This window comes from Lissotriton vulgaris, chromosome 5, assembly GCF_964263255.1.
Source record: "Lissotriton vulgaris chromosome 5, aLisVul1.2, whole genome shotgun sequence".
In the NCBI taxonomy this organism is placed as follows: domain Eukaryota; kingdom Metazoa; phylum Chordata; class Amphibia; order Caudata; family Salamandridae; genus Lissotriton; species Lissotriton vulgaris.
The window spans coordinates 996679984-996706015 of NC_141693.1; the positions used below are offsets into that span (position 1 = coordinate 996679984).

The 26032-nt window shown below is 45.7% G+C and overlaps 1 protein-coding gene across 3 annotated transcripts in view; it reads left to right on the plus strand.

Annotated features, from left to right (window-relative positions):
• Positions 1-26032, plus strand: part of PYROXD2 (pyridine nucleotide-disulphide oxidoreductase domain 2) — a 529340-nt gene that overhangs the window by 493200 nt on the left and 10108 nt on the right. For all 3 annotated transcript variants that reach the window (XM_086922605.1, XM_086922607.1, XM_086922606.1), the window contains one exon: positions 3406-3526. In XM_086922605.1, the coding sequence (XP_086778731.1) occupies positions 3406-3526 (121 nt within the window). The remainder of the gene's footprint in view (positions 1-3405; positions 3527-26032) is intronic.

Sequence of the window (26032 nt, forward strand, 5' to 3'; positions counted from 1 at the left end):
CCCCGCTTCAGGCCCGTTCCCACACACATTTACAGTTGAAGTCCCCACCCCGGTCACAACAGGTGATGATCATCGCGCAGCTGGACATTCCGCCGATTCACGGAATGTATGAGGTCGATCAGATCTCATGGGGTGGGGGCTTTGATCAACTCATGGATCCTTTGATGGGGGAAGCTTCCTACTGTACAGGAGGGGGGGAGGCAATAACAGTATCCGCAGGGCCAGGTGGCGGCCTGGGAACGAGTAAGACAAACGGGCACAAAGGAAAGGGGGTTTTATCAAAGGATCCGGGACCATGAAAGGAATGGAGGGAGGTTTCGTGCTGGGAACAGGATGGGGTTCCGAGGCAGAACTGCGTGGAAGAGGGGTTTATAGACCCAAGGTATGTGAGAGCGGGGGCTGTCAGCGTGCGGGGGATGCTTTGCGAGGTCAGGAGAGAGAGAGAGATGCGCTGGCTATCAACGATGGGCAGAGAGGCCATGGTACTCAAAATGGCCGCCGCTTACGCGCACGAATGGGCTCGAAATGGGGGCAAGATGGCGCCGATAATGTTGATGCTGCAGCCTAAGTTTTAACAGTCCTATGCCAGCAGTGTGGGCACAGGTGCATGAGCCCTGTGCCCATACAGTACCCAGTGCCATTCCTGGGCACTGTAAGTGCAGCGATGCCATTAAGAGTATATGGTACTGGGAGGCCGTCATTACGAACTCCACAGCACCATAATGGCTACAATGAAGACAGACAAGTTTGATACCAAAGGTCTCAGCACATTAAACCTGCACTCATGCCAGTGTGGGATTTAATGTAAAATGCACCAGATGGCATCTTAGAGATGCCCCCTGAAAACCTAACCTACAATCCACATCTGGACTGAGAGGCTGCCACACAGCAGACATGTTGCTGGACCCCTGGGTGGAGAGCCCCCCGCTCTCCTGGGCCTGCAACAATGCACATCCTGGGCGAGGTGCTAGGTCTCCCCCCCAGGATGGGCAGGGGGAAGCTACGGGCCCCCACCAGTTCTGACCCCCACTCTGGCAGGAAGACTGGCGGGAAACCCTACGACAGGAAGGGAGCAGGTTCCAGCCTGTGCCAACCCCACCCCTCAGGGGGAGAGGCGAGGTGAAGCACGACCCCAGGCTCCGGCCATCTTGAAGATGGGGAGCCCTGCCCAATCACAGCTAGTCTCCTGCCCCCCTCCCACAGGAGAGAAGCAGACTTGGGGGTGTACCCACCCCGGGACAGGGACCTATTGGTCCCTGCCCTTGCCCTACCTGTAACACCCCTAAATTCAGTATTTAGGGGCACCCTGAACCTTCCTTCCTCAGATCCCGATAAGAAAACCAGAAAGAAGATCAAGAAGAAGAAGACCCGCCGTGCAGCTGCTAACAACAGGACAACACCAACTGACTTGGCCCCAGCCCTACCGGCCTGTCGACCCTGGAACCTGCCCCTGCTTAATCCCGGCGACTCCTGTGGACAGCAACCTTGGAAACCCGGAGGACCTGCCTACCTTGAGCCTCTCAAGGGTTGGGACTCCCCTGAGCAGAGGCTCTGCTCCAACAACCATACCTGTGGTGCCAGCCAGGAACCGCGAATCCAGCCCACTCTTCACCCGCTGAGCCTGGCCTATGCCCGAGTGATCAAAGACCACGAGGACATCCCCCTGGCGACTGGGGCCCGAAGTCCAGTGCCCAAAGACCCTCCTCGACGACCCTGACGACGCCTGGAGCTTCAGAAGCAAGGACCCTTCCAACCGCGACCAGCCGAGGGTAAGATTTTCCGTACCCAAAGACACCCCCTCACCCGGCGCCCCACGCAACTTGTGCCCTCCTTTGGGGTACTTACCTCTTCTCCAAGAACCCAACTTACCTCTCGAAGTGGTGGTCACACCTGAAGAATCTCCGTCCCAGAGCCTGCAGCCTTTGTTCACTTTGTAACTTTCCCATTGGATAACATTGCGCGCCCGACGGCTCTAAAGGACCATGCACCCAGCCGCCCGAGTGCCGCTGGAAGTGCAACTACTACCCTACTCTACTTCCCCACTTGCCCTGAGTAAGTGACCAGGAGCTCAGCTCCCACAACCGTGTGGCCTGTCTGCTTGCAGCCACCAACCAAAGGTCCCCTACCCTCCATTGGATTGCATTGGGCCTACTCTCTCTGCACCTGACTGCCCCTGTGCTGCTGAGGGTGCAACAACGGTACGGTCATCAGATGCATCCTTTTGGCTACTGTGGTGGTTCCCCTGTCAGTTCTGCACAGTGATTGCTCTCATATGCAGCTTGATGCAATATGATATATTACATCTCAAACCTCTGCAGGATTTCCGGTGTAAATAGTAGTAGCCCATGCCCCTGATCCATGTTTGAGACTAATGTGGCGAAGAAAATAAATGTAATCATTCTTTTAAATGCTCTTAATTCTTGCACAGGAGAAATTAGGTACCTAGGGGTATGCGATAAACCAAAGACCATGTATTCATTAATGTTTAAGTAGCCGGTGTCACCTGACTCCAGATCTGCTGAAAATTCATCTGTATGTCTGAGTATTTCAAGGAGCAACACCTTCACAATAGATTACAAATAATATAATTACCAACTGATGAAAATGGGCATACCTATACAGTAAAAGTCTGTGGAATTCAAAATTGGAAGCACGATATGTATAAATATATGTAATACAACACACATTAAGGAACAGCTTAACCTAAAAAACGTGCAGACATGAAAATAAGACTAGAAGAGGTATGTTTTGGTTTCCTGATACTGAAGACCATCCTCTCCAGCATCGACTTCTGTAAGAAAGACCAAACCTTACTCCTTTACAGTGACTTCCATAGTCGCAGTTGGGGCTTACAGAGGGCTGAGGCCCTATTCCATCCTGATACCAAAACACAAACTATCATGTACTCAACATGTGGTAGATACAAAGTTCTCAGCTCCCAAGATCACTGCCAAAGTAAAAAAAAAAAATAATAAAGTATATGCCTGGCTTGTCTTGAATTCACGGAATTATAATGCATGCATAGAAACTGTGTAGCAATTTGGAGATGATGCTGAGTCGCCGGGGAGCACCAATCTTGGGAAACAATCATGATGTGGCAGAAAGTCCAGGACGTGATCATTTCAGTGCTGGGCGATGTAGCTCAGTTTCAGTTACCAAGTAACATGTGCAATGTTGTATAGGTTTACTTTACTTCTTTTATAACCTGGTCTGTATTTGATACCTAGTATACGCACAAATAGAATAAATCGAACTTTTTAGTGCAACTCGCCAGTGTTAAACAGAAGTGTTGAGAATTGTTTGATATCCCTTAGTATAACAAAGAAGTATCCTATTCAGTTGAAAATAAGTGCCTTGTTTCATACACTCTGATGTAACTTTTAATATCTCAACTTTTAATGTCAGAATATATTTCATGGGAGCATGTCACTGGATCAGCTTTACTTTGGACGCCCAGCCCCCGGCTACTCAAACTACAGGTCACCAGTGCAGGGGCTTTACCTATGTGGCAGTGGAACTCACCCAGGTAAGTGACTAAACTTCACATATATTTTTCACAAGAGAGACTTAAACACACTTGTGCAATGTGCAAAGCTTTTATGACTCTGGGGCGACAGGAAGAGCTGAAAGATTTTTTTTAAAGGTTCTGGTAGTTTTTGCTAGACCTACTACATGAAAAGTAACAACAAAACAGAAATGATATATAGGTTTACATCCACTTTTAAAGTGCAAAATTGAAAGTTTGTCTGGACATCAGACGAAGACGATTTGGCAATAATTGTTAATTGATTTGGGTGGTTATGCCTGACAGTAATTCAAGGTTACAAAAGTTAAGTGGTGCACTTAAAAAATGCTTTTGTGCTCCGGTTTATTGAGAAAAAGGGTATGGATAATAGGCGCCTATTCACAGACTTTGAGACACCCTTCCTTTAGATTTACTGCGGGAGTAAAATAGACCATTTATAAAGTACCTGCCGATGGGGAATTATTGAGTAAAGGGGTCATAAAATCACCCAAAGCTGGCAGACTTTACTGGTCATCTCCCATGTGCCTTTATGAGTTTTTCCGCTCCACGTTCCCTGCCCTTAAGGCTTAGGCTTACTACACTTGCAGTGCCACTATCCAGGTAGAGAGAGAGATTTCTCAAACTAGCAGCAGTGCTATGCTCGCTCCTCTCCTCAAAATATTTAACAGAATTATTCTGGTACTGCGCTGCTTTACCCCTCTTTAGTTTCTTGAAATAAGTATGTATCCTCCAACCTTAAACTGGCAAATCAACACTTCAAGAAGTCATTTTCAAGCATTAAAAGCCAAGAAAAGTATATTTTTCAGGCCATCCTTCAGACTAACATTGCTTCATGAAATTATTCAAAAGGCGGCTGTCATGAAAGTTGTAATTGTTTATTTAAAGTGTCCTTCTGCCATCAACTGCTTGCCCAAAGCTTGACTGTGGAGTTGGTCTACTCAGACACATCCTCAAATGAAACCTCTCAACCCCCCACCCCCACCCGGTTCCCTCAGTAGCAAGACTTATATTGAATGCAAAAAGACTGATCTTATCTTTCCAGTTCTCGTGTTGTTGCTCATACCAGTTTAGACATTGTTACATGTCTGTAAACGCCCTGTTTCAAGTCGTGGACTATATGTCCCATCCTTAACTCTGGCAGCTCTTGTCTCCTTGTCCTTCTAGATCCATCAGCGACATTTGATTCTGTGAAACACTCGGATACCACAAAAAGTCATGGGTATTAAAGGCGGTATCCTCAAATGGCTCACCTCCTAGCTGACTTACTGGGCATAACACTTTAAAGTATACTTACATAGAACCACCCGGTTTCCTAAGTAGGAGCTTTAGGTTGCTCTATCATTAAAATGCGCACAATACATTGGTTTACCCCTAGATTTTCTCTCTAAATGATGCCACACTGCTTTTCTAAACTCTGTAAAAGGCACAATACTTACTAACTTCGCATCACTTGAAACTTAATCCGTTAAATAGCGTTTCTCCTCATCTAAACCCTGTCACTCACCTCATCAGTTCAATCCTGGCTTGTCACCTGTAACATTTTGACCTGCAAACCATCAATCATCGATAGTGCGAAAGCCCTAAGATTCATCCTGGATAGAAGACTCAATCTACAATTTAAAATCAATGCAATGGCCAAAAGTACTCACTTTCAACTGAGGCTGCTCTGGGGTATTCACCAGTTTACTCCAGAACAAGATATCAATGCGCTTGTGGAATCTCTGGGGTGAAAAAGGATAGATTGTGGGAACTTCAGACTGGCCTCCCTAAAGTACAGCTTTCCCGCCTTACGGTAGTACTACATGCAGTAGCCATCTCTGTTGCCGAAACAAAAAAACAGGTGACCACACCGCTCATATTCTTTAAACACTTAAATGGCCAGAGCAATCAACAAGATAGTTTATATTACTCAGAATATTATTCACCCCTCGACTCTGCAGTACTTAGCTTCAAATATAAAGGTATCAACTAGACTAACAGTGCAATGCAGGTCAGAATAGTTTTTCTTGAAATCACCCGCCTTTACAAAGTAACACACTTTGGCTCTGAGCCAGTGGCGTAACGAAACTTAAGGGGCCCCCCTGCAAAATACATGGAGGTAACCCCCAATGCTCTGGACCGGAGGGGGCCCCTGTAGCTCAAGGGCTCCCCACCCACACTGCATGGGCTATTGGTACGCCACTGGTCAGAGCCTAAATAGTCTTGTGCTCTCTCCCTGCAAGTATCCAAACTAAAACCTCTCTTGAAACCGTCGAGGCCGAACATAAACTTCTATTCCAAAGATACCTTCTGATGACTCATTCTCTCTCATCCTAACTTCCTTCTAACGTCTTTCTCATTGCCCCTGACTTCACGCATACTATACTCTTCTTATCCTCTCGACCAGAGTATCCCATGGTAAGTATCACATCTCGTTACTCAGGCTGTACAGCATTCCTCAGTTCTTTGCTGTTCTCCTTTTGTGCCTGCCCACATTCCTTTTATAAACAACCATCCTGCAACAGATTGTTATGTATTTACTATCTTATCTATTTTATTGCTAGGAATGTTTATTCTGATTGTTCGACCTTCTACCGCATCTCTTCACTGTTCAAGTGCATCTTAATATTTGTTTCAGACTCTATTATTAGCACCTCTGGCTGTCTTATCCTACCATCTAATTTATTGTTATTGTGAAGCGCTCTAATGAACATGGGCAATGTTTGCGCTCCATACAACTGCAGGCTCACATAAATAAAAAATTAATTAATAAATGAAATCTCTTAACTGGATCTCAAGCGAGGAAGATACATTCTCAGAACTGTATTCACAACCCAAAGATCTTTATCATGACCTGCTGCCATGTCTACCACAGAAATAAAAAATTATAGGGAAAAATGCATTTTAAGGAACAAAAAATTGCTCCTTCAAGAAATCTCGAAATTCAAGAAACAAAAAAAGCCTCAACAAAACCTTTTCTAGGGGCTGCACCAAGAATCTGAAACACCTTCATGCATGACCGCACACTTATCTAAACAGAAGACCAGGTTGATTAGAGTCACCTGTGTTTTAAAAGAAAACTATGAAAAATCAGAGGTGCTCAGCCCCTTTCTTATAATTTTTTTGTCATCTCTTATCACTGTATAGGTACCTTCAAGCTATTAGTTGATACATGTTGTCTGTATTTATTGATTTGTGCTGGTTCTGCATTTATATCTACGTGTCAGTATTGCAAATAATGCTAGACAAACAAATATATGTTTTCTTTCTGTAATAAGAATCTATATATGGAACTTCCAGATACAGAGAATCAATGATAAATCTAATCAATGTCTCGTCAGTCGTAGTATATTCACTGCCTGTAAGTGCCCAGATGTTTATTTTGAAACAAGGGATAGACAGAGAGATGCTACCACAAGGCTAAAATCATTAGAAAGTGAGAGCGAGAGAGAGAGAAGGGAGGTTTAAGAGTGAGAAGTGGGAGAGAGCACACCATGACCCTAATCAGTTGCTTTCATTTCCCTATGGTCCGTGTAAGGTCTACACGTCGACCAAAGCAATATTTCAATTAATGGTGGAGGGGGCACAATACATGCATATTATAACTCCTCTTAAAGGCAGTAGCCGCCCACTACTATGAGGGTAGCGCTTTGAGCACCCCTCCTGGTCCAAAAAACTGCAATCCATGAACCAGGCCTATGTCATGGCGCACATGCAGGATCTGTATTTCCCCATGACCACAATAATCAGCCTCAGGGACCTAGACATCATTACAACTGGGGCATTCATTGCAGCGGTGCATGTCCATCACCATGTGAGGGATTTTTCCTTCCCAACAAGGGACAAAGCATAATGTCCTGAACAGGATTCCATCACCGTGTGTGGATTACATTACCGTGTGGAGTAGCTGGAGGTCCCCATTTCCTCAGGACCCTGTTGCTTTGTGGAGAGCCTGTGCTGCGTGGTTTTGAGAGGAGAGAGAAGCGGAGACCGGAACTGCGAGGACCAGCATTCAGCTGAACACCCACAGCTGGTTCCTCTTCTCGGCCGTGCCACGCCCCCTTTTACGTATATGATTGACTGCGCATCGCGGGACGCGCGTGGGACTCAGCCCGGGCAAAGGGCGGGCCGTTTGAGGCCATTAGAGGTCGGTAGAGACCGGACCGGGCCACCTCCCTTTCAACCTTTTTCCAGGAATTCATTGCTTCTTATCGTGCCCAAGGATGACTACGATGGAAACAAGGAGCAAAAGTACGCAGGCGGCTACTGGAGCCAATAAAGGTACTTTGGACAATTATTTTGTTAAAGCGGGGTCACTATTGATTGACGAAATTACAATACTTGAAAAGGCGCATCTCCCAAGAAATTGACTGGGTGAGGAGGTCTTCTATGGGCCCCCTTGCACAAGCCAAGACTCCAACCAACATACCCAATTGTACTGAGCCAACTGGCACTAGCAACAGGGCAACTAGGAATAGCGAGCACAATATGGATTTAGACTTGTCCATCTCTAGCTCCCACACTAGTTTAAAGGAAGTAAGTGATTTTGATGACCTGAGTCTGTTAAACCTCCCACTAGTCCAACTCCAGCCAGCCCAAACTTCCAATCCCGACCACGACTTAGTCGTGGTAAATACGAATGACAGAGTTACTCTGCAGGGGTTAAGGGAAGGAGCAATACCTAAAGTGAAAAATAGGGCACAGAAAAGTGGTGGGAGGAAGACAAAAACAACAAAGAAAAACCCCAACCCGAAGATATATAGTCATGGACCAAGCATAATGGGGACTACGTCTATTGAGGGAGCTGAGGCAATCCTATCAGAGTCTCAGACCGCTGTGTCTTTAGAACATACCACTATTAATCCCCATGACACCTCGGGCGAAGATATTACTTTGGCCGACATAGGATCACTTTTGAGAACCTTATTGTGCCCTTTAGAAGCACGGCTTATTAAAATGGAAGCCAGGCTAGTGAACATTGAGAAATGTACGGCCCTATTAGCCGATAATCCCAAAACTGACAGTAAAATAGAGGACAAGGGTGGCAGACCAGGGACAGTAACTAAGACTAATAGTAAGAGCGGTGCCCCAGCCAACAGCAAGATGGGGAAAAGCACAGGTCCTTTAGTACAGCAGGACAAACCAACTGCCCCCTCAAATAAGACCATGCAACCTAGTACTAGCATAGCTACTCCCAACCACCCACAGGTCCCCCCTCCCAAAACCATTTCTAATCAGCCTAAGGCTAACATTCCTGCCTCTAGCTTACCCCAAAAAGCAGTCACACTGACAGATGAGACTCTAGTGAACAAAAAAAAGCCAAGAGTGGTGAACTTGCCGCCGGAGGCCAGCGAGTACACAGTAATCTTAGCGGGGGTGCCAGAGTTAAAAACAACGCTGATAGAATCCACTGCCTCTCTTAAGAACAAGGCATTGGACTGGCTATCCAAGTATAGACCTCTACCACAGGGTATAACTAGTGATGTCCTTATGGTAAGAAGGGTCCCATGGGTGGGCACTACTAGAACAACTATCAAAGGAGATTGTGTCCTGGTTAGCTTCAGAGACCCCATGACCGTTTCTCATATCTGTGGCTAGCATTATGAGGATCAGGGAACCAACATTCAGTCCCTACCTCTATCTTTTTTCTATCCCCGGCTGCCGTATACCTATGAGGAAGAGGGATGGGGGAGTCCCCCTGAGGCAGGTGGGAGAGGAGACTTTTACTATCCAAGTCACCACCAACAGATGTATTATCCTCCAAACACCGAAGAAGAGGGATGGGAAATTTGTCAAAGAGGGGGAGGCGGTTGGAGGAGAGGAGAGAGAGTTAATTTTCGCCACCCCAGACTCCAACACCATACATATCCCCCCTGTCTAATAGGTACAGTTACTTGGATATGATAGATTGACAGTCCAGGCAGAATGTCACCGGGGATAACTTGTATCTCAGGGAGGGTGCGGAGGCAGATTTTATTCTCCCTAGACACACATCTGGCCCAATGTTAGATTTGGGCCAGTCTGTCGAGAAAAATCGAACTAATGCAGACACCCCCCCTATAAACTCAGAGATAAGGGTACCTAGGGATACTCGGTCCCCTAGTGGTGATCGGACTCCTGTGGTAACATTTGTGATCAATTCAAGTAACAACGTTATGTCCCCAAAACTGGTCCCGACTTCAAAACCACCACTCTTGGAGCTAATTTCGTGGAATGTGGCTGGCCTAGGCAATAAGCTAGATCTACAGGAATGGACCGCTTTTGTGGATACCGGGGATGTATGTATGTTCCAGTAGACCTGGGCGAGGGAAGAATATTCCCGACGGGGTTACCTGGCATTTTCCATTCCCGCAAAGTGGGCGGGAAGGGGCCGTCCCTCTGGCGGACTCACAACGTGGGTGGCGACCCATTTGGGCTGCCAGGCAGTACGTCTTCCCCTGGCATCTGAGGACATACTAGTGGTTTTGTTGGTTTGGCCAAACTCAGCCAGACTTGCCGTGATAAATGTTTATTCAAGGCCGGTCAACATTACACGTGAATCACCCACCATTGAGGAATTATCGGGTTACCTCAGTGAAATTCCGAGGGGCACCCCATTTTTGGTTGGTGGGGACTTGAATTCACATTTTGAGCCCCTAGCAGGCCTCTTGGATGGTTTTTCCATGGAAGAGGATGGAAGGTGGGCGGTTCCCCCCGTAGTGGCACCTCCTCCCAGAGCTTGGACACCTCTAGCCTTACAGATTACTGCCCTAACCCTTAAGCACGGAGTTAAAGCCTGCAATGGGCGTATCAAATCTGATATACCGAGCAGACACACCTACAACAGAGTGGGAAGGGAGTCCCGCTTGTACTACGTCCTTGTACAACTTTCTGAATGGTCGCATATCATTGACTTTAGGGTAGCAGAAAGAGCTGACAGCAACCACAATGCTCTAGAACTAGATTTTGCCCACCCTGGTATGGAGGTCAGTGATCAAAGCATGGCGGTGACCAAACCTGAGCTTCTCCTTGAAAACAAGAGAAGGAGAATTAGGTGGGAAAAACTAGTTGCTAGCCGAGAGAAGCTTCCAAAGCTCTATGCTGGAATAATTCCAATCTTGGAAAAAGTGGGTGTCTTAATTGATGAAATCTGCAATGAGGACACCCACAAATTAATATATCTGGCTCACGAGGATCTTATTAGGACCATGGCGGATGATCTCTTTACCAAAGCCCAATGCAAAAGGGGGGGACCACATTGCAAGTCCTCATGGTACAATGCCGCAAGGCAAAGGGAGAACTCCTCTTATGTATTAAGGAGGGCAAAGGTAGAGGGGGATACAGGCTAGTAGACAGGCATATAAGAAACTGGTCGCCCAGGCCAAGATTGAATGGGAGGAGGGCCAGTGGGAGGAACTCTCTAGTTCCCTAGCTACCAGGGATTATCGCAAGTTTTGGCGAATTGTCAATGGGGGCTCTGGGCACTTACCTTCAGCAATTGAACCAAATATTGCAGCAGGGGTGTGGCAGGCGCACTTTCAGTCGCTCTACACCTCGGATGTTGGGGACACTTGTAATCCACTCCCAAGTACGCCCATCCACTGTAGGGGCGACTTGTTTACACTAAAGGAGGTGCGAGCAGCCATTGCGGGACTGGCATCTGGTAAGGCCCCCGGATTGGATGGTCTCCCAGGTGACCTGTTTAAACAGGAGCCTGATGTTTGGGCCCCCTATCTTGTCACAATATTTAATGCTGTCCTGTTAGGCATGGAGATCCCTAGTACTTGGCTGGGGGCAGAGGTGGTTCCTATATTTAAGAAGGGCTCGCCTCTGCTCTCAGCCAACTACAGGCCCATCAGCTTAATAGACGTGTCCCAGAAGCTTTTTGGTAGGATTGTGTTGGATCGCCTTCAGGCCTGGTTGGAAGAAACTGACACTCTTAGTCCTTACCAGGCAGGATTTAGAAAGGGGGTGTCCACAGTAGATCAGATTTTCCGCCTAAACCTCATCCATTGGAGGAAGGCGCTATTCGAGGGGGGCAGCTTGTACACGGTTTTCGTGGACTTGCGAGCCGCCATCGACTTGGTGCCCAGAATGAAACTGTGGAGTGTGCTTGCTGAGATGGGGGTTCCACCTGATATCCTTGAAATCCTACAGAGACTGCATCGGAACAACTTTGCACGTGTCAGGTGTGGAAGAAATGGCGAATTAACAGATAGATTCCCCGTTGACAGAGGGGTGAGAAAGGGCTTTGTGCTTGCACCGACCCTGTTCTGCCTCTTTGTCAACGGGGTAATCGCCCACCTGAATCGGATTCAACACACCGATGCCCCCAAATTGAATGGCAGCAGGGTGCCCGCAATCATGTTTGCGGACGACACCCTGCTGCTGTCCAAAACCCCAATGGGGATTCAGCGAATTCTTGACTCTTTCTTGGTATTCTGTAGGGAGAGGGGCTTAGAGATCAATGCTCTAAAATCTAAATTCATGATCCTAAATCCCACCCCGAAGACACGTTCAAATCCATTGCTTGGCTCATCACGATTAGAGAGGGTTTCTACATTTGAATATCTAGGTGTAACCTTAAATGAGAATATGACATGGGGGGCACATCAGACCAAGGCCAACTTGAAATTGGTGCAGATCGCGGGAGGTATAACAAGGATGATGACTAAATCAACACATCGTCCACTGGGCCCAGTCATCCAGATCTACAAAGCCCAGGCCCGGGGTGCTGTAACCTACGGGGCTGAACTCTGGGGTCACACTTCAGCCATAAACTTGATGACAACCGAAAATAAATTCATCAGACAATTGGTTGCACTTCCATCAAGCACGTCGCTGCTCCCCTTGAGGCTAGACCTAGGACTTAGACCAATTATAGAGGAACTGGGTCTTAAACCTTTAACATTTTGGCGAAAGCTATGGAGTAGCGAGGAACTTATCAAGTACAGGTCTGAGCTCAAGGAGTTTCTAACCCAACCAAAAGCCATGCAGATTCCTTGGCTAAAATACATAAAATCATCGTGTGAGAGTCTAGGGTTCCCAGAATTATGGACTGACCCAGCTAACGCATCTGCTAGGATACCACGCAAAGTTCTGTCGAAGGCTTATTATGACCTAAAACTTACTATCGCTCTAGACAGCAAGCGTGAGGGTTCACTGACGACTCTATTCATCCAAAGTAAAGACTCCGACTGCCTGGAGAAGGTTCTGGATGGGATGACCCCTGTGTTGACCAGGAAGCTATTTCTCCAGTGGAGATACGGCACATTGCCCCTTAGGTCTTTCACCAGCTCCTGGACAACGCCACCAACTTCAAAGCAATGCCCGGCATGTGCTCTCGCTGTGGAAAGTGACTTACATGTGGTTCTATTTTGCAAGGCCTACCAAGTCATCAGAAAATACTGGCATGTCCCCCTTATCAGAAACTTTGGTTACAGACAGTTCTCCCCCATGTACAGAATTTTAAAAACTGATGTTTCACCTCCAACTGTCTTTGCACTGGCGAAATACCTCACAGCCATGTGGTTTATCCGCACCCGCATTTTGAAAGCGGAGCTGGGCCCATAACAATTTCATTACATTTTATTTTATTTCATTCATCTTTCTCAACCTATTGCTGATGGACTACTTTTATATTGCCATGCCTAATTTTTAACCAATGTTTTAAAATGATTGTGATTATTTGTATATCTTTGATGGTCTAATTGATCGAAATAAAGATTGAAACTTGAATGTCCTGAACATAAAGAAGCACTTGTTTTTAGATGCTATGCCAGTATCATAATTATTACGCATGCTACTTCCCACCTCTTGAGTAATATTTCTTAAACCATTATGCAACAAATACCTGATTGGAATATGCCAAAAAGAATTCAGCCTTTTTATAGGTGCCAGGACTTTATTTTGCTGCTTAGCAGTTTCATGTTTTCATGTTGGCGGAAAAGGCTTAAATACGCAACACCGTGTTCTGCAAAATCAACAGCATAGGCAGTCCGTCTGATACCTTAGATCATTTCTGAAAGAAGTTCACCCTTAAACATTTGCATTTTCTACGTTTTTCTTTATTTTCTCCTTCATTTAGGTGTGACTGAACAGTGCAGCTCTTCGTTACCTATTCTTACCAATTATTTAAACTACACATCAAAGGCAATTTGGCAGTTTGCTATGCCTTTCTGTCTTCTATCTAGTGCTTGCATTTTAATGCTTGAGGGAATATTTTAGCTCTGAAAAGTACACTGAATCATGACACATTAAACTCATATCTCTAGATGCATTTTATGCAGAAAGGATTCGTATTTTGTTTCCATATGGCTATTTATAATATTTTACCCTGGCTCAAAAACCATGCCAAACCGGTTGGCTTTGCCAATGCTCGTATGAAGGGGGGTAGCTTCGGAGGGGGGGTTGGAGTGTTACACCCCCGCTAATGTGTTTTCTGATAAATACTTTGTTACAGGTGCCTTCAGTTGAGGATGGTGAGGTGTTTGTCGGATTTCACAGGGAAGTTTAGACGCTCACAGACAGAAACGTGCACTCACTCTTTTTGACAGTCCTCGAAAATGTTGCTTATTTTGACTTTTCTCTCACTTAGTACTCCCAGCAATCCGCATTCCTCTAACTTTCCACTGGCCCTTAGGCGCCTCTCACGCACCCTGCTTGTTGTATAATGTATTTTAAGAATATATGCCAGCATGATTGTCGGAAAATCTAAAGCTAACCCCCCCCCCCCCCCCCCCCCCACTTCAGTACCATGCAGTTGCCCGGGGGGGGGGGGGGGGGGGGGGGCAAAATGTAACACTTACTCTTCGTTAAACAAATGTAGGCAGGCCCAGTGCACTGCTTTGCCCGGGGGCCTATAATGCTGTAAGAGGGCCCTGCTCCCCCCCCCAATCTTTCTGACCAAGCTACGCCCCTGCTTGTGTATATGTTCCCTTCTTATTATTTCCTATTTCCACCGACTTCTAATAGCGTATTTAACAAGTTTGCAGTTCTCAAAACGTTTGCCAAAAATATGTACTCCCAAGATGGATAAAAGAAATACTTCCATTGGAGTGAACAGACAAAATGAGCTGTTTGTGAACCATTGCGCACAGGCTTGCTTGCAGCTGGTTTCTTAAGCCATACATTCTGTTTTAGTTTGAAGGTTAATTTCAAACAACGATGCAAAAAAAAAACTGCCGTCCCATTTCCCCAGTTTTCTCCATCTAATTTCTAGTAGGCCAATCACTACACAATTCATTTCCAAGCCTTAGTCAGTAGAAATGACGATTAACAAATTGCCAAATCTGAATTGTACGGCCCTCATAGTTAAGCCTCGGGCACATCGGAGGGGTGTGTTTGATTCTGCCTACGTTTTCAGTCACGTGGTATGTGGGAGCTCGATTTCCACCACCTACCTCTCTGGAACACTAACATTCACACGAGAATTCTGGAAAAAAGGTGTTCATTGCTAATTGGCACTGAAAAAGGCACCTGGATGTTTTCAATGTCACTGCGCGCAATCTGCCCAATTACTTAATGAGAGCTGCCAAGTGTTTCTCTTAGAAGGCCCTGCTTTGAGGTGATTTAAGCTAGAGGTGGCACATTTGGCACGGTGCGGGCCTACAGTACTTCCACGCGCAGTCAGCAGGGACGTTTGTACTTGAAAGGCTAAATGTGTTAGGCCCAGAATAGTATAAATCAGTTTGGCAGAATTAAAGTTGGTGTGTTCGGCCACAGCTCCCCTAATGTGCTGCTGACGGGCCTCTTCCTCACGTCCATGGGCGCACTACTGTTTCCCGTTGACTTCGGGGGCAGCTGATGGCAAAAGCAGAATCGACTCGAAAGTTCTCACAACCCCTGCAGTCAGCTAACAAGTCACCCAGAATGCAAACAGATGTGCGGCTTGAACGCTAATTCAAACATCGTCGGCTGGCTTTTCTCTCCGTCAGCGAGCGGATTCCAGACATAGCTGCTTTTCTAAATGCTAAAACTGGAGCGGGTGTTTCAGCTCAGCCAAATCCCCCTCTTTGTTGAAAGGACCGTGCGTGAACCTTGCCGGCCTGGACTGTTTTCAGAGCAGAATGTCTGAATTAGAAGGGACTGGTGCAGAACGCTGACCTTGTTTATTTACTCTGCCTTTCCTGGTTACAGCGATTGAAGCATTTAACTTGGGGAAACAAGAAACATACACGTGTCTGCTCTTTGTGCCTGGCATTTCGCTGACAGGATGATAGTCAATTATGTTAAATCATTTGTTTGTGTGTTAATGTTCAGCTTGTTGTTTACCTCCTTCGAGACTCCAGTCCTTCACTCAGACGTGTTGGTTTTACTAAAGATTTGTGAACCTCTTCAAACAGACGTGCGCTGTGTTAGCAATTCGGGTATTTTCGAGAGAGTGGTTCTAGGTAGGTCAGGTGATTGTAGGTGCTGCTGTGGATAGCCGGACATATTCCCCTCGAGTAAATTCTTTAAAAACATGACAGGATTATGCAGAATTGAGATGAATTGCAAACGCTCATGTTCAGGTCGGTGCTTGTGTAACAGTTCAATTGTAGTTTGGATGTTTGGGTGAGAAGGAGGAAGAAAGTGTCGGCTGGTGCGTTTCGAGTTCAACGTAGTGAGCTTTGAGTGAACATTTCAACTTCAAAATGAAGGACTGACATTGCAGTAACATGCTGATCTTCTAGGCGACGCAATTCTAGTCATTTCAGCGCTTAGACAAGGCCAAAGCCCTTCTGATCCGGTATCTGACTCAAGACTTAAAATAGGAGAAGAAATAATACACGAAGCAGATTTAAAATTGTTTTTGGAAGTGAAAAATGGAAACCAGATAAACCCTTCTCAGATTAACAAGACAACAAAGCAGATGAGAGAATGGAGAAGGCAACTGGAGCAAGACAAGCACAAGCAATGAGCTACCAATTGAAGTTGCAACGCACCAAGCACCTAAATGACCTCCTTTTATAGTTCAAGAAGAATCACACATCTTGTTTTGATAGATGTAGTAGAAGTATTTGAGCCAATTGCCGAAAACAAACCTGGAAATGCTATACATGTGTAAAAATGGAAGAGAACTCAAACTCAAGAGTGTGGCTATGTCAGTGCAAAGGCTGATGGCATATGAAGATAGGAATGCGATCTCTAGTTGTGATGGTAAAAAACTAAGGGCCCAATTTAGAGTGTAGTGAATGGGCTGTGAAAAACTATCTGTTTACCCGTAATCCGTCCATCCGATTTAGAGTATGGTGGGTTGACAGACGAAAGTTTTTAAACAGTCTCCACCACTAGCTTCAACGGCCTGCGCATCCTCCACAAGACCTTCAAATGGATCATCACCCACGCGCTCATAACCAGTAGACTGGACTACGGCAACGCCCTCAACGCCGGAATCAACAAGACTCTTCTACACAACCTCCAAACCATCCAGAACGCAGCAGCCAGACTCGTCCTCGGGACCCCGCGTCACGAACACATGACCCAACACCTACGAAGCCTCCACTGGCTCCCCATCGAGAAGACAGTCACTTTCAGGCTCCTCACTCACGCCTATAAATTCTTCTACAACAACGGACCCAAATACCTCAACGAGAGAGTACCTTTCCATGTGCCCGCGAGGAACCTACGCTCCGCTGACCTCGCCCTGGCAGAGGTGCCCTGCATCTGCAGAAGCAGAACGGACAGGAGAGCCTTCTCCTACATTGCAGCCAAGACCTGGAACGAGCTACCTGAGAACTTCAGATGCTCTCCTACCATGCACGCATTCAGAAAGGACCTCAAGACCTGGCTCTTCGACTGATCCAGATCCAACCCCCCAGCGCCTTGAGACTCTCACAGGTGAGGAGCACACTATACAAACCCCTGATTGATTGATTGATTGATTGATTGCAATCCCTCCATCAAAACTGTTCTACCCTAAACATGATGGACAGAGTGACAGAAACATATTGCTCCCTCTGCACTATTTAGAGTACATTTTTCGTTGACAGAAACATGGTGGTTCATCCTTCACACCTGTGTTGGATTTTAAAGAGTATAAATAGCCCAACTGTTACCACAACAACTCAGAACCTACTATATGACCGTCTTTATTGCTGAAAGGTGTGCACATTTAAAATCATATATGGCAAAAAATACTAAATGGATTCAAGTAAACAACAGACACCAAAGGTTGTAATTAGATGGAATCTGCCTGAGCTCACGCTGCTCGGCGGCTCACGCCGGACGCGTAACGCTCGGCTAGCTGCCCTGCGCTTCCTTTTGAGATGCCAGATCGTCACGCACGCCAGTTCTGCACTGTAACGCGAGCATCAAGGCTGCTTTCTTCCGAAGGGGGCTCTGCTTTGGTGATATCGTTCCGGCCAAAAGTCAATCGTATCGCCCTCTCTGCCCGCAAGACGCTGGTCCCACAAGCACGGGCCGTTCTGCATTTCTTTTCAAAATCGATTCTCTGCCCGGCTTTCCAAGCATCCCTCATAGCCTTTAATGAGGCCAACGAACTCCGGGACCTCAGGGTTTTTTTCTAAAGGACTTCTGGGGAGCGAGGCCACTCGAATCATCATGAACATCATGAGTGCTCGAGGGGCACAAAGAGGCTCCAAACAAAAGACTCCTGTTGCTGCCCTGCACTCCAAGGATGCCAAAGATGCTGCCTCCGCCACCATCACCACTGATGGAGCTCCCAAAGCCTGAGGTCAGTGGGGACAAGAAAATGCTGGGGAAACTGTGGGGTAAACCGGGGGGGGGGGCTCCGCCTAGAGATCCTAAAAACACTGAAACTGCTCAACCCCCCCCCCCCCCCTGCAAAAAATGTTTTGGGAGCCAAAAAAAACTGTCAAATCCCAACACGAAACCCCCCTCCTCTCTCGTTAATCATCCACCAGCAAATAGCGTAAAGACAGGGGCACACCAAGCAGGGAGTAGAACGGAATGCGCTACCTTATCCACTAGACCAGAAAATGACGCGGCTGAGTTAACAGAGACTACAGGGGCTCAGGATGGGGCCCCCCTAACCCCGGTATCAGCACTCCCACTCACAGACGCCACAACCTCTCTGACTCAGCCTACCCAACAGGCCCAGGCATCAGATAATATACTTGGCGAGAATAGCATTGAGGTCCCGCTGTTCATCCTTGACCCTGACCCTGGGAAAACAGGGACCAACAAAGTGATCCAAAACTTGATTGTGCCCCCCCGGCTCCCAAATTCCATGGACCCCCAAAGCAGGAGTGGAAGATTTCTACTCTGTGTCAGACAGTACTCCAACCTCTTCCAACGAAGACGGCTCCGAGGACGCCAGCGAAGGGGATAGTGAGGTTTCACACCAAAACACAGGCACTGTGCAGCGGTCTAAAAAACCCACCAGCAAATACAAACGCAGCAGCCAGTTGAAGTGGGATTATTCCGACTCCCAGGTATCATACCCCCGTGACAAAGACGATCTAAACTCTACTCAATGGGGAAGCACCAGGAGCCTGCAAGCTGACACCTCTGAACCCTCTCTAGCTTCCATCCTGACCTCCTCCAAGGAGTTCCACGAAGAAGTCCGGGCGGACAACCGTATTGCTAAGAATGCTGCCAAAAAGCTGTAGTGTGGGCTGAGGCGATTGAATAAAATCTGCCCTGCCATCAGTGATTGTGTTACGATGGTAGAGGCACGAACTGAACATCTGGAAACAGAAGCCCTGGCCACCAAACAACAGGGGGAGTCTAATACTGCCTGCATGATGGATATGATGACAAAAATGGAGGAGCAGAAAAACCGTCGGCGCCGGAACAACCTCCGTCTACTCGGTATTCTGGAGGGGAAGGAGGGGGACGACCCCAGGCGCATCATAGTTAAACTACTAAAGGATTCCTTCCCAGACCATCCGGGGTGGGACCATGAAGTTCAGAGGGCGCACCAATTCCCCTTTCATCAAAAGCGACAACACAGCGGTGGCCACCCGTCAGGAGGGCAACCAAGGGTATTTCTCGTGTAGTTTGGGAATTTCCTTCTCATACAGATGATCTATGACCAGGCCTGCTTCAGTTCCAAAAAAGGAGCCGATGGGGTAACGTTCTTTGCTAAACCAGACTCCTGCCATCAGACTCTGGAACGGAGATGGCGAATGAGACAGCTAATCTCCCCTTTCCAACAGTTGGGTGCAGAAGTGTATCTTATGGTTCCTTCAAGGCTCAAAGTAATCTTAAACTGAAGTACTAAGGTTTTCCTCTCTGAGATTAAAGCTGGGGAGTATCTGGAGGAACTGAAATTCAGGAAGAAGTAACATATGTTCACTCTGTCTGATGAGTAAAATCAGACCTAAGCCGCACTCTCTTTGACTTTGACTTTGACATTGTTTGACTTTATTTGACACTCGTTCTCTTCTCTCTTATGCGGCTTGTTTATTTTTTATGCTTTTATCACACTACTCCACTTTTTCACTGAGTACAGTAAAAAAAAAGGGGGGGGGGGAATGCGGACAAATTGATAAACTAGAGCAAAAATTTCTATCAGTCCGGCGTGGCTGGCAGTCGGGGCTCAAGTTGATTACCATCACTCAGGCTCTGCCTGATTGCTCGAAGAAGGGGGGAGGGGGAGGGTTGGGAAAGGCACCTCAAGAGAAAAGTTTTATACAGAAAAATTAAGCACTTGTTTTTTAATCTTTTTTGCACATACCCATGTATATCTAAAACACACTTGCTATAGTATAGGACAAGATATTAGGAGTCTGTTGTGTTATTATTCTTTTGTCTCTTTTTTCTCCTTAAACTGCGAAGCTAGACTCATTAAGAATTGTCTCTGTTAACATATGCGGGTTAAACGATCATTCGAAAAGGCACAACATGGCGCTTGGGCTTTATTCTCTGGGGGGGATATTAACTGCATACAGGAAACTCATATCGAGGGCTCCCGTAAGCACCTATTAGATTCCCTGGGTTTCCAAGTCTAGGGGGCCACCACTCAGGGTTCTAAAACCAGGGGGGTGGAAATACTGGCTGAGAGAAGACTTTCTATCTCTTCACCCCGGGTCAAGGCTGATTCCCTAGGCAGACAGGTGATCACTGAGTGTCATGTTTCTAATAACCCCCCTTTCACCCTTTGTTCAATTTACGGGAGTAATGTAGATGATCCAGGAGTCATCAACTTGGTTTCAGGAGAATTAACACACTGGCCCACCCCCATTGTCCTTTGTGGTGATCTTAATTTACATCTGCCTTCCACTGGGATAGTGTTAGCCACTGGAAATACAAGGGCAGGAAACCCCTGGTATATCAGGCTTTGACAGATCTTGCACAGATGCATGGCATAAGAGATTGTTGGGCAAGACTGAATCCCTCCCATCCTGGGTATACCTTCTTTCCTGCTCCGCATCACACCCTTGTTAAGCTTAACTACTTTTTCCTTTTATCTTCAATCATCAACAATTGCACTATTGAAATGGCCCCACGATTCATGTCCGACCATAATCCCCTTATCATTAACATCAAAGGTTTAAAATCTAGAGAGGCCTCTACCTGGAGCTTTGAAAAAGCTTTACTGCAGGACCAGTTATATCAGACACACATGCAAGGATGGTTTGAGGAATTTCTGGAGATTAATGTTGGCTCTGCCCCCCTTATGACAGTTTGGGACACGTTAAAAGCTGGGATTAGGGGCGAGACCCTGGGATTTTCAGTGAGCAAAAAAAAAAGGAAAAATGGTGATAAGTAACTTATAGGGGGAGCTAAGGAAGGCCCAAATCAAATTAACTCACTGTATTCAAACAGGGCAAGACATCGAGACAGTGCAGAAAGAGGTAGTGCTGGTCAGAGCCGAAATTGGGGCAATTTTTGCTGAAAAAACTTCTGCAAAATGGGCAAGCACTCGGGAGAAAAACTATGAGTGCAGTGATAATATTGAGCATCATCTGGCTGTTAGGACCAGGCAACAGGTTTCCTGTAGTGAGATACACACAATTAAACTCCCATCAGGGGATGAGACTAATGACACTGATCACATACGAAAGGGATTCCAGGACTTCTATTCCAAACTTTATACCGAGGAGAATCATGGTCCCAATGACCTAATTTCTACTGCCAGCTACCTTAGCGAGATCGACCTCAGATCTCGTTCCTTAGAGAATAAGGAAAGGCTAGACTTAACCCCCACATGGGATGAGATACTGGAATCCCTCAACAGCCTGCCTGACGGGAAAACTACTGGGCTGGACGACATCCCACTAGAGTTCTATAAGGCTTTTGCCCCACAAATTAAGACAATTCTTATAGAAGTAATAACCTCTATTTTTAACAGGGCTTTACCCCAGCATCCTGGTCCATGGCCAGAATAGCTACTTTCCCAAAGAAGGATAAATCTCCATTAGAGATGAGTTCTTATCAACTGATTACACTCATTAATTGTGATTCAAAGATCTTCTCCAAAGTGCTAGCAAACAGAGTCTCTTCAGTGGTTGAATCTTTGGGTTCAGAGTGGCAGCATGGGTTCATCCAGAAAAAAGGAACAACTGAGCATGTTAGACGGGCCATTACTCTTTTTGACACCACACAGGCTGCTGGAGATCCGATGTCACTCACACTCTTGGACGCTGAGAAAGCCTTTGATCGGGTCTCCTGGCATTTTTGTGGGCAGTCATAAGGAGAATGGGATTCGGGCCAAAGATCACCCAGGCAGTACAAGCCATGTATGTAAAACCAACAGCTTGTGTCTCCGTTAATGGACAACTAACCGGGCAGTTTGAGATCTCCTGTGGCACCAGGCAGGGCTGCCCATGCTTCCCTTTGTTGTTTGCCCTTTATTTGGACCCCTTTATTAAACAAATAGAGAGAAATAATGAGATCCCCCTAGTCAACTTTCAAGGTAGCTGTACCAAGATCATGGCTTACGCCGATGATCTGGCTATCACTTCACCTGATCCCTCAAACGCCATAGTGGCTCTTGAAAATGAGGCGCTAACATTTGGGAGCCTTTCTGGCAAGGCCCTGAACCAAAACAAAACACAAATAATAACAAATAGCCAAATACCCTGGATCGATTACAGAGTGGTTTCCAAAGCCAAATATTTGGAAGTCTTCAAACCTAGATGAGATTGTTATAGACAACCTAGCTCCTCTGGCTTCACACACTAAGAAGGCTCTGAAACAAATCAATAACCTACATTTAACCCCTGTTGGCAGATGTAATGTCATAAAAATGACATATTTTCCCAAACTTCTATATTTCTTTCGCACAATACCACTGGATTTCAGTAAATCAAACCTGCAAAAATTTCAACAAATATTCACACAGTTTATCTGGTCATATTCCCAACCCAGAAGGGCATTAAGGCAGTTATGCTTACCAAAAGAGCGAGGGGGTTGGTCTTTTCCTAACATCACTCTTTATTATTGGGCTTCGGTATTACAATACAGCTCAGAACTTTTAAAAGAGGCTCCACCCCCTCAGACATCAGGGCTCCACTCGCCCTTCCAGCTACTGTTGGGAGAACAATCCTGGGGATGTTTACTCCAGGAAACCACCTACGGATACTATAAAAGGTTGAGATTTAAGACATCACTAAACTCTTTTAAAACCTTCCGCAGTATCCGCAAAATCTTCGGGTTGGGTAGATAACATTTTTATACTCCCACGCTGAACAATGGGAGCCTACCTGCCATCTTTGGCAGGGCTTACTTTTCAGACTGGCATAAGGCCGGCATATTGAAACTGAGAGATCTCGTCACCTGTGAAGGGGTAATCCCCTTTTCTGAGTTACTGGCCAAATTTAAACTTAAAAATGAAGACGCATTTAAATATCTCTCTGTTTTTGACTTCTTGTCTAGGAAGGTAGGGGGCTTCAGGCTTTAGGGAAATTGATCTACTTAATACCTTACGTAAACCATTAACCCCTCGAATTGGCCTGTTATATAAAATTATAAATAGGCAGACCCCTGACGACTTACAGAACATTGCTGACAAATGGCATAACAAACTTGATACTCGCAGCAGCACTTTTTTTTAACTCACTCGCCCTTTCACAGAACATTTTCATTTCAGCCAAATTACAGGCGCAACATTTTAAAACAATTTTTTTTCTGTATCTCACTCCTCCTAGTAAAATTGCAAAGTGGGGGACCGGCCAAGGCACCCTATGTCCTAGATGCTCGGAATATGCGGCCAACTCTATCCACATTTTTTCCACATGCTTAAAACTCTCCATTACATTAAATCGTATGCAGGAATTTTTAAGGGAAGTTACAACTCAGCCTATAACATTGAATCCAACTATTATTCTGTTAGGAACGCAGACCGAGACCTCTCGGTTGAAAAGAGATGGCCAAATTTTCATTGCGATGACAGTTTGGCGGCTCTGTGTGGCCTCTGCCTGGCTCGACCTGGAGCACCCGTCTTTCTCACATTGGCTAGCCAGATTTATCGCTACGTATCACCTAGAAATCGCTGTGTATGCAAAGAAAGGTCGGAAAGGACAGAAAAAGGGACTGGAGTTGTGGGAAAAATTGACTTCTTGGTTGGCACAGTCAGGATAATTATCACTTCGTCCCGCTTCTCCTCCCAAGCGCTGTGTAATCTTGCTTTTTTCTCTCCTTTTTAGTTGACTCCTGGGTTTCGTGGCTTTCTTGTTTTTTTGGGGTTTTTTTTCTATTTCTTAAATGTATGTTCTCCCTGTGCATTTTGGTCTACTGTGTCTTTACCTTTTCTCTAAATTATACATAGTTTTCTCCTTTCATTGAAGGGTGGGGGATGGGGGGGTGGTCGCTCCAATTAAATGCATTATGTATCATTTTCTATGCTGGCAAATAAAAAATCCAAAAAAAAATAAATCATTAAATCCTTATTAATAAAAAGGGACAATAAAATTCTACAGCCCCTACTGTAATTGATTTTAAAATACACAAAGCAAACAACGTCTGTGGGTGGGTTATAAATAAACTGTATCCTATCATCGTCAATTGTGCCCCTAGGCATTGTACTTGCGTTTCTACCATTATCATGAATGTCCTCCTCAGAGGACTCTCCTTCCTCCAGGAGCTGATATCGCCATGCAGGCACCTAGGTCATGGGGTTGATTGTTGTTTTTAGGATGTTGCTGGGAGAGGAGGTTCTAAGGAGGGAGTATGACAACAATGGCGGAGTATTGAGGTATGGAGCGGTTTGTCAGGAAGGGAAGTCTTGGGGTAATTTGCACTGCTGGTGCTGTTATGGGGGGGTGATGGGAATACTGGTGCTTAGGGGAATTAGGAGGTTTCTGTGAATGAGTAGATTTGATGGTTGGGGGGTGGATTGGCCAAGTGTAATGGGTGAAGGAAGTGAAGGGATAGGGTCAGAAAGAGAGATGGGGATGGCCTGTGGAATGGAACAGGTGTTTGAATGGGGCCAGGTGCTAGAATGGGGGCACTTTACCCCTACTTAACAGTGCCTGTGTTCCAGCCTTTAAACATGATTACCTTAGTTTGACCTTGATTTATGTTGCATTGTTCTTTTATGTCTTTGCCAGTTAGATTCATTTTATGTCATGTTATAAAGTTCTTTTCTAAACTATACTGGCTTTGACAAGCTGGTCTGTACAGTGCTGCATTTATTGACCTCTTTATAAATACCTACCTGGCTATAGTGGACCTTTACAATTTACATTTTTACCTTACCTACAATTCCTTAGTATATGGTATATCAAAAGTACCCAGGGGATTTCAGTTTAATGCCACCTGTGGAGTACAGCAACTATTGTGCCATTCTGAGAATGGGCCTGTAAAACATGGTGTCAGGCCTAACATGTGGTGCCTCAGTGCAGCAGCATAAAATCTGCTGGCAAAACTGTCAAAATAATCCTTTTGACAGCCAGAAACCCCAGCTTTAAATATTAACAGCTCACTACTCAATACACACTGATGCCTATGAGATAATGGAACATGTATAACATGTAAAATTACACGTTCCTTCAATAAATAGGGCCCAAAAACTACTATCACTGTTAGGGCTGTAGCTGAGTCCTACAAAAAGTGTAAGGGCCTGATTTAGAGTTTGATGGATGTGTACTAGTCATAAATGTGGTGCTCATCCAATCCGCCTCATTACACTATTAATAAGGCAGACAGGATATCTGACAAATTTATGATGGGGTACCCTGTTGGCGAAACTCTAATGAGGCCCTAAATACTGATTTAAGTTTTATGTGTAATGTTGGTCAGAAAACAGCAATACAAGTCATTCAAATACAATATTTAATTTTTCGGAAAAGTTAATTTTAATGCTAAAGTATATATTTTTCAACTTCAGTTTGATTAAAAATTGAAATCTTATATCTTTTTTAAAAAGTAACTATTCACTGTATCTTTTATAAAATTATATTTAACCTGGTTCGACATCCAGTAGGCTAATCAGTGCTTTCCTACTGGCCGCTTGTTTGCCAGGGCTTGCAATTAATGAGGTGTGAAAAATGCTCTCAGAGCTGAGATATTAGTCTGGGCGAGGTGAGATGTTCTCATTCTCTGCAGGAAGACCACTTACGGTTGACCCAAGAATTAATTAACTTGTAAACAGGCCTGCCCTTTCGCAAATAAAGGTAAGGTGAGACCTGGAGATTG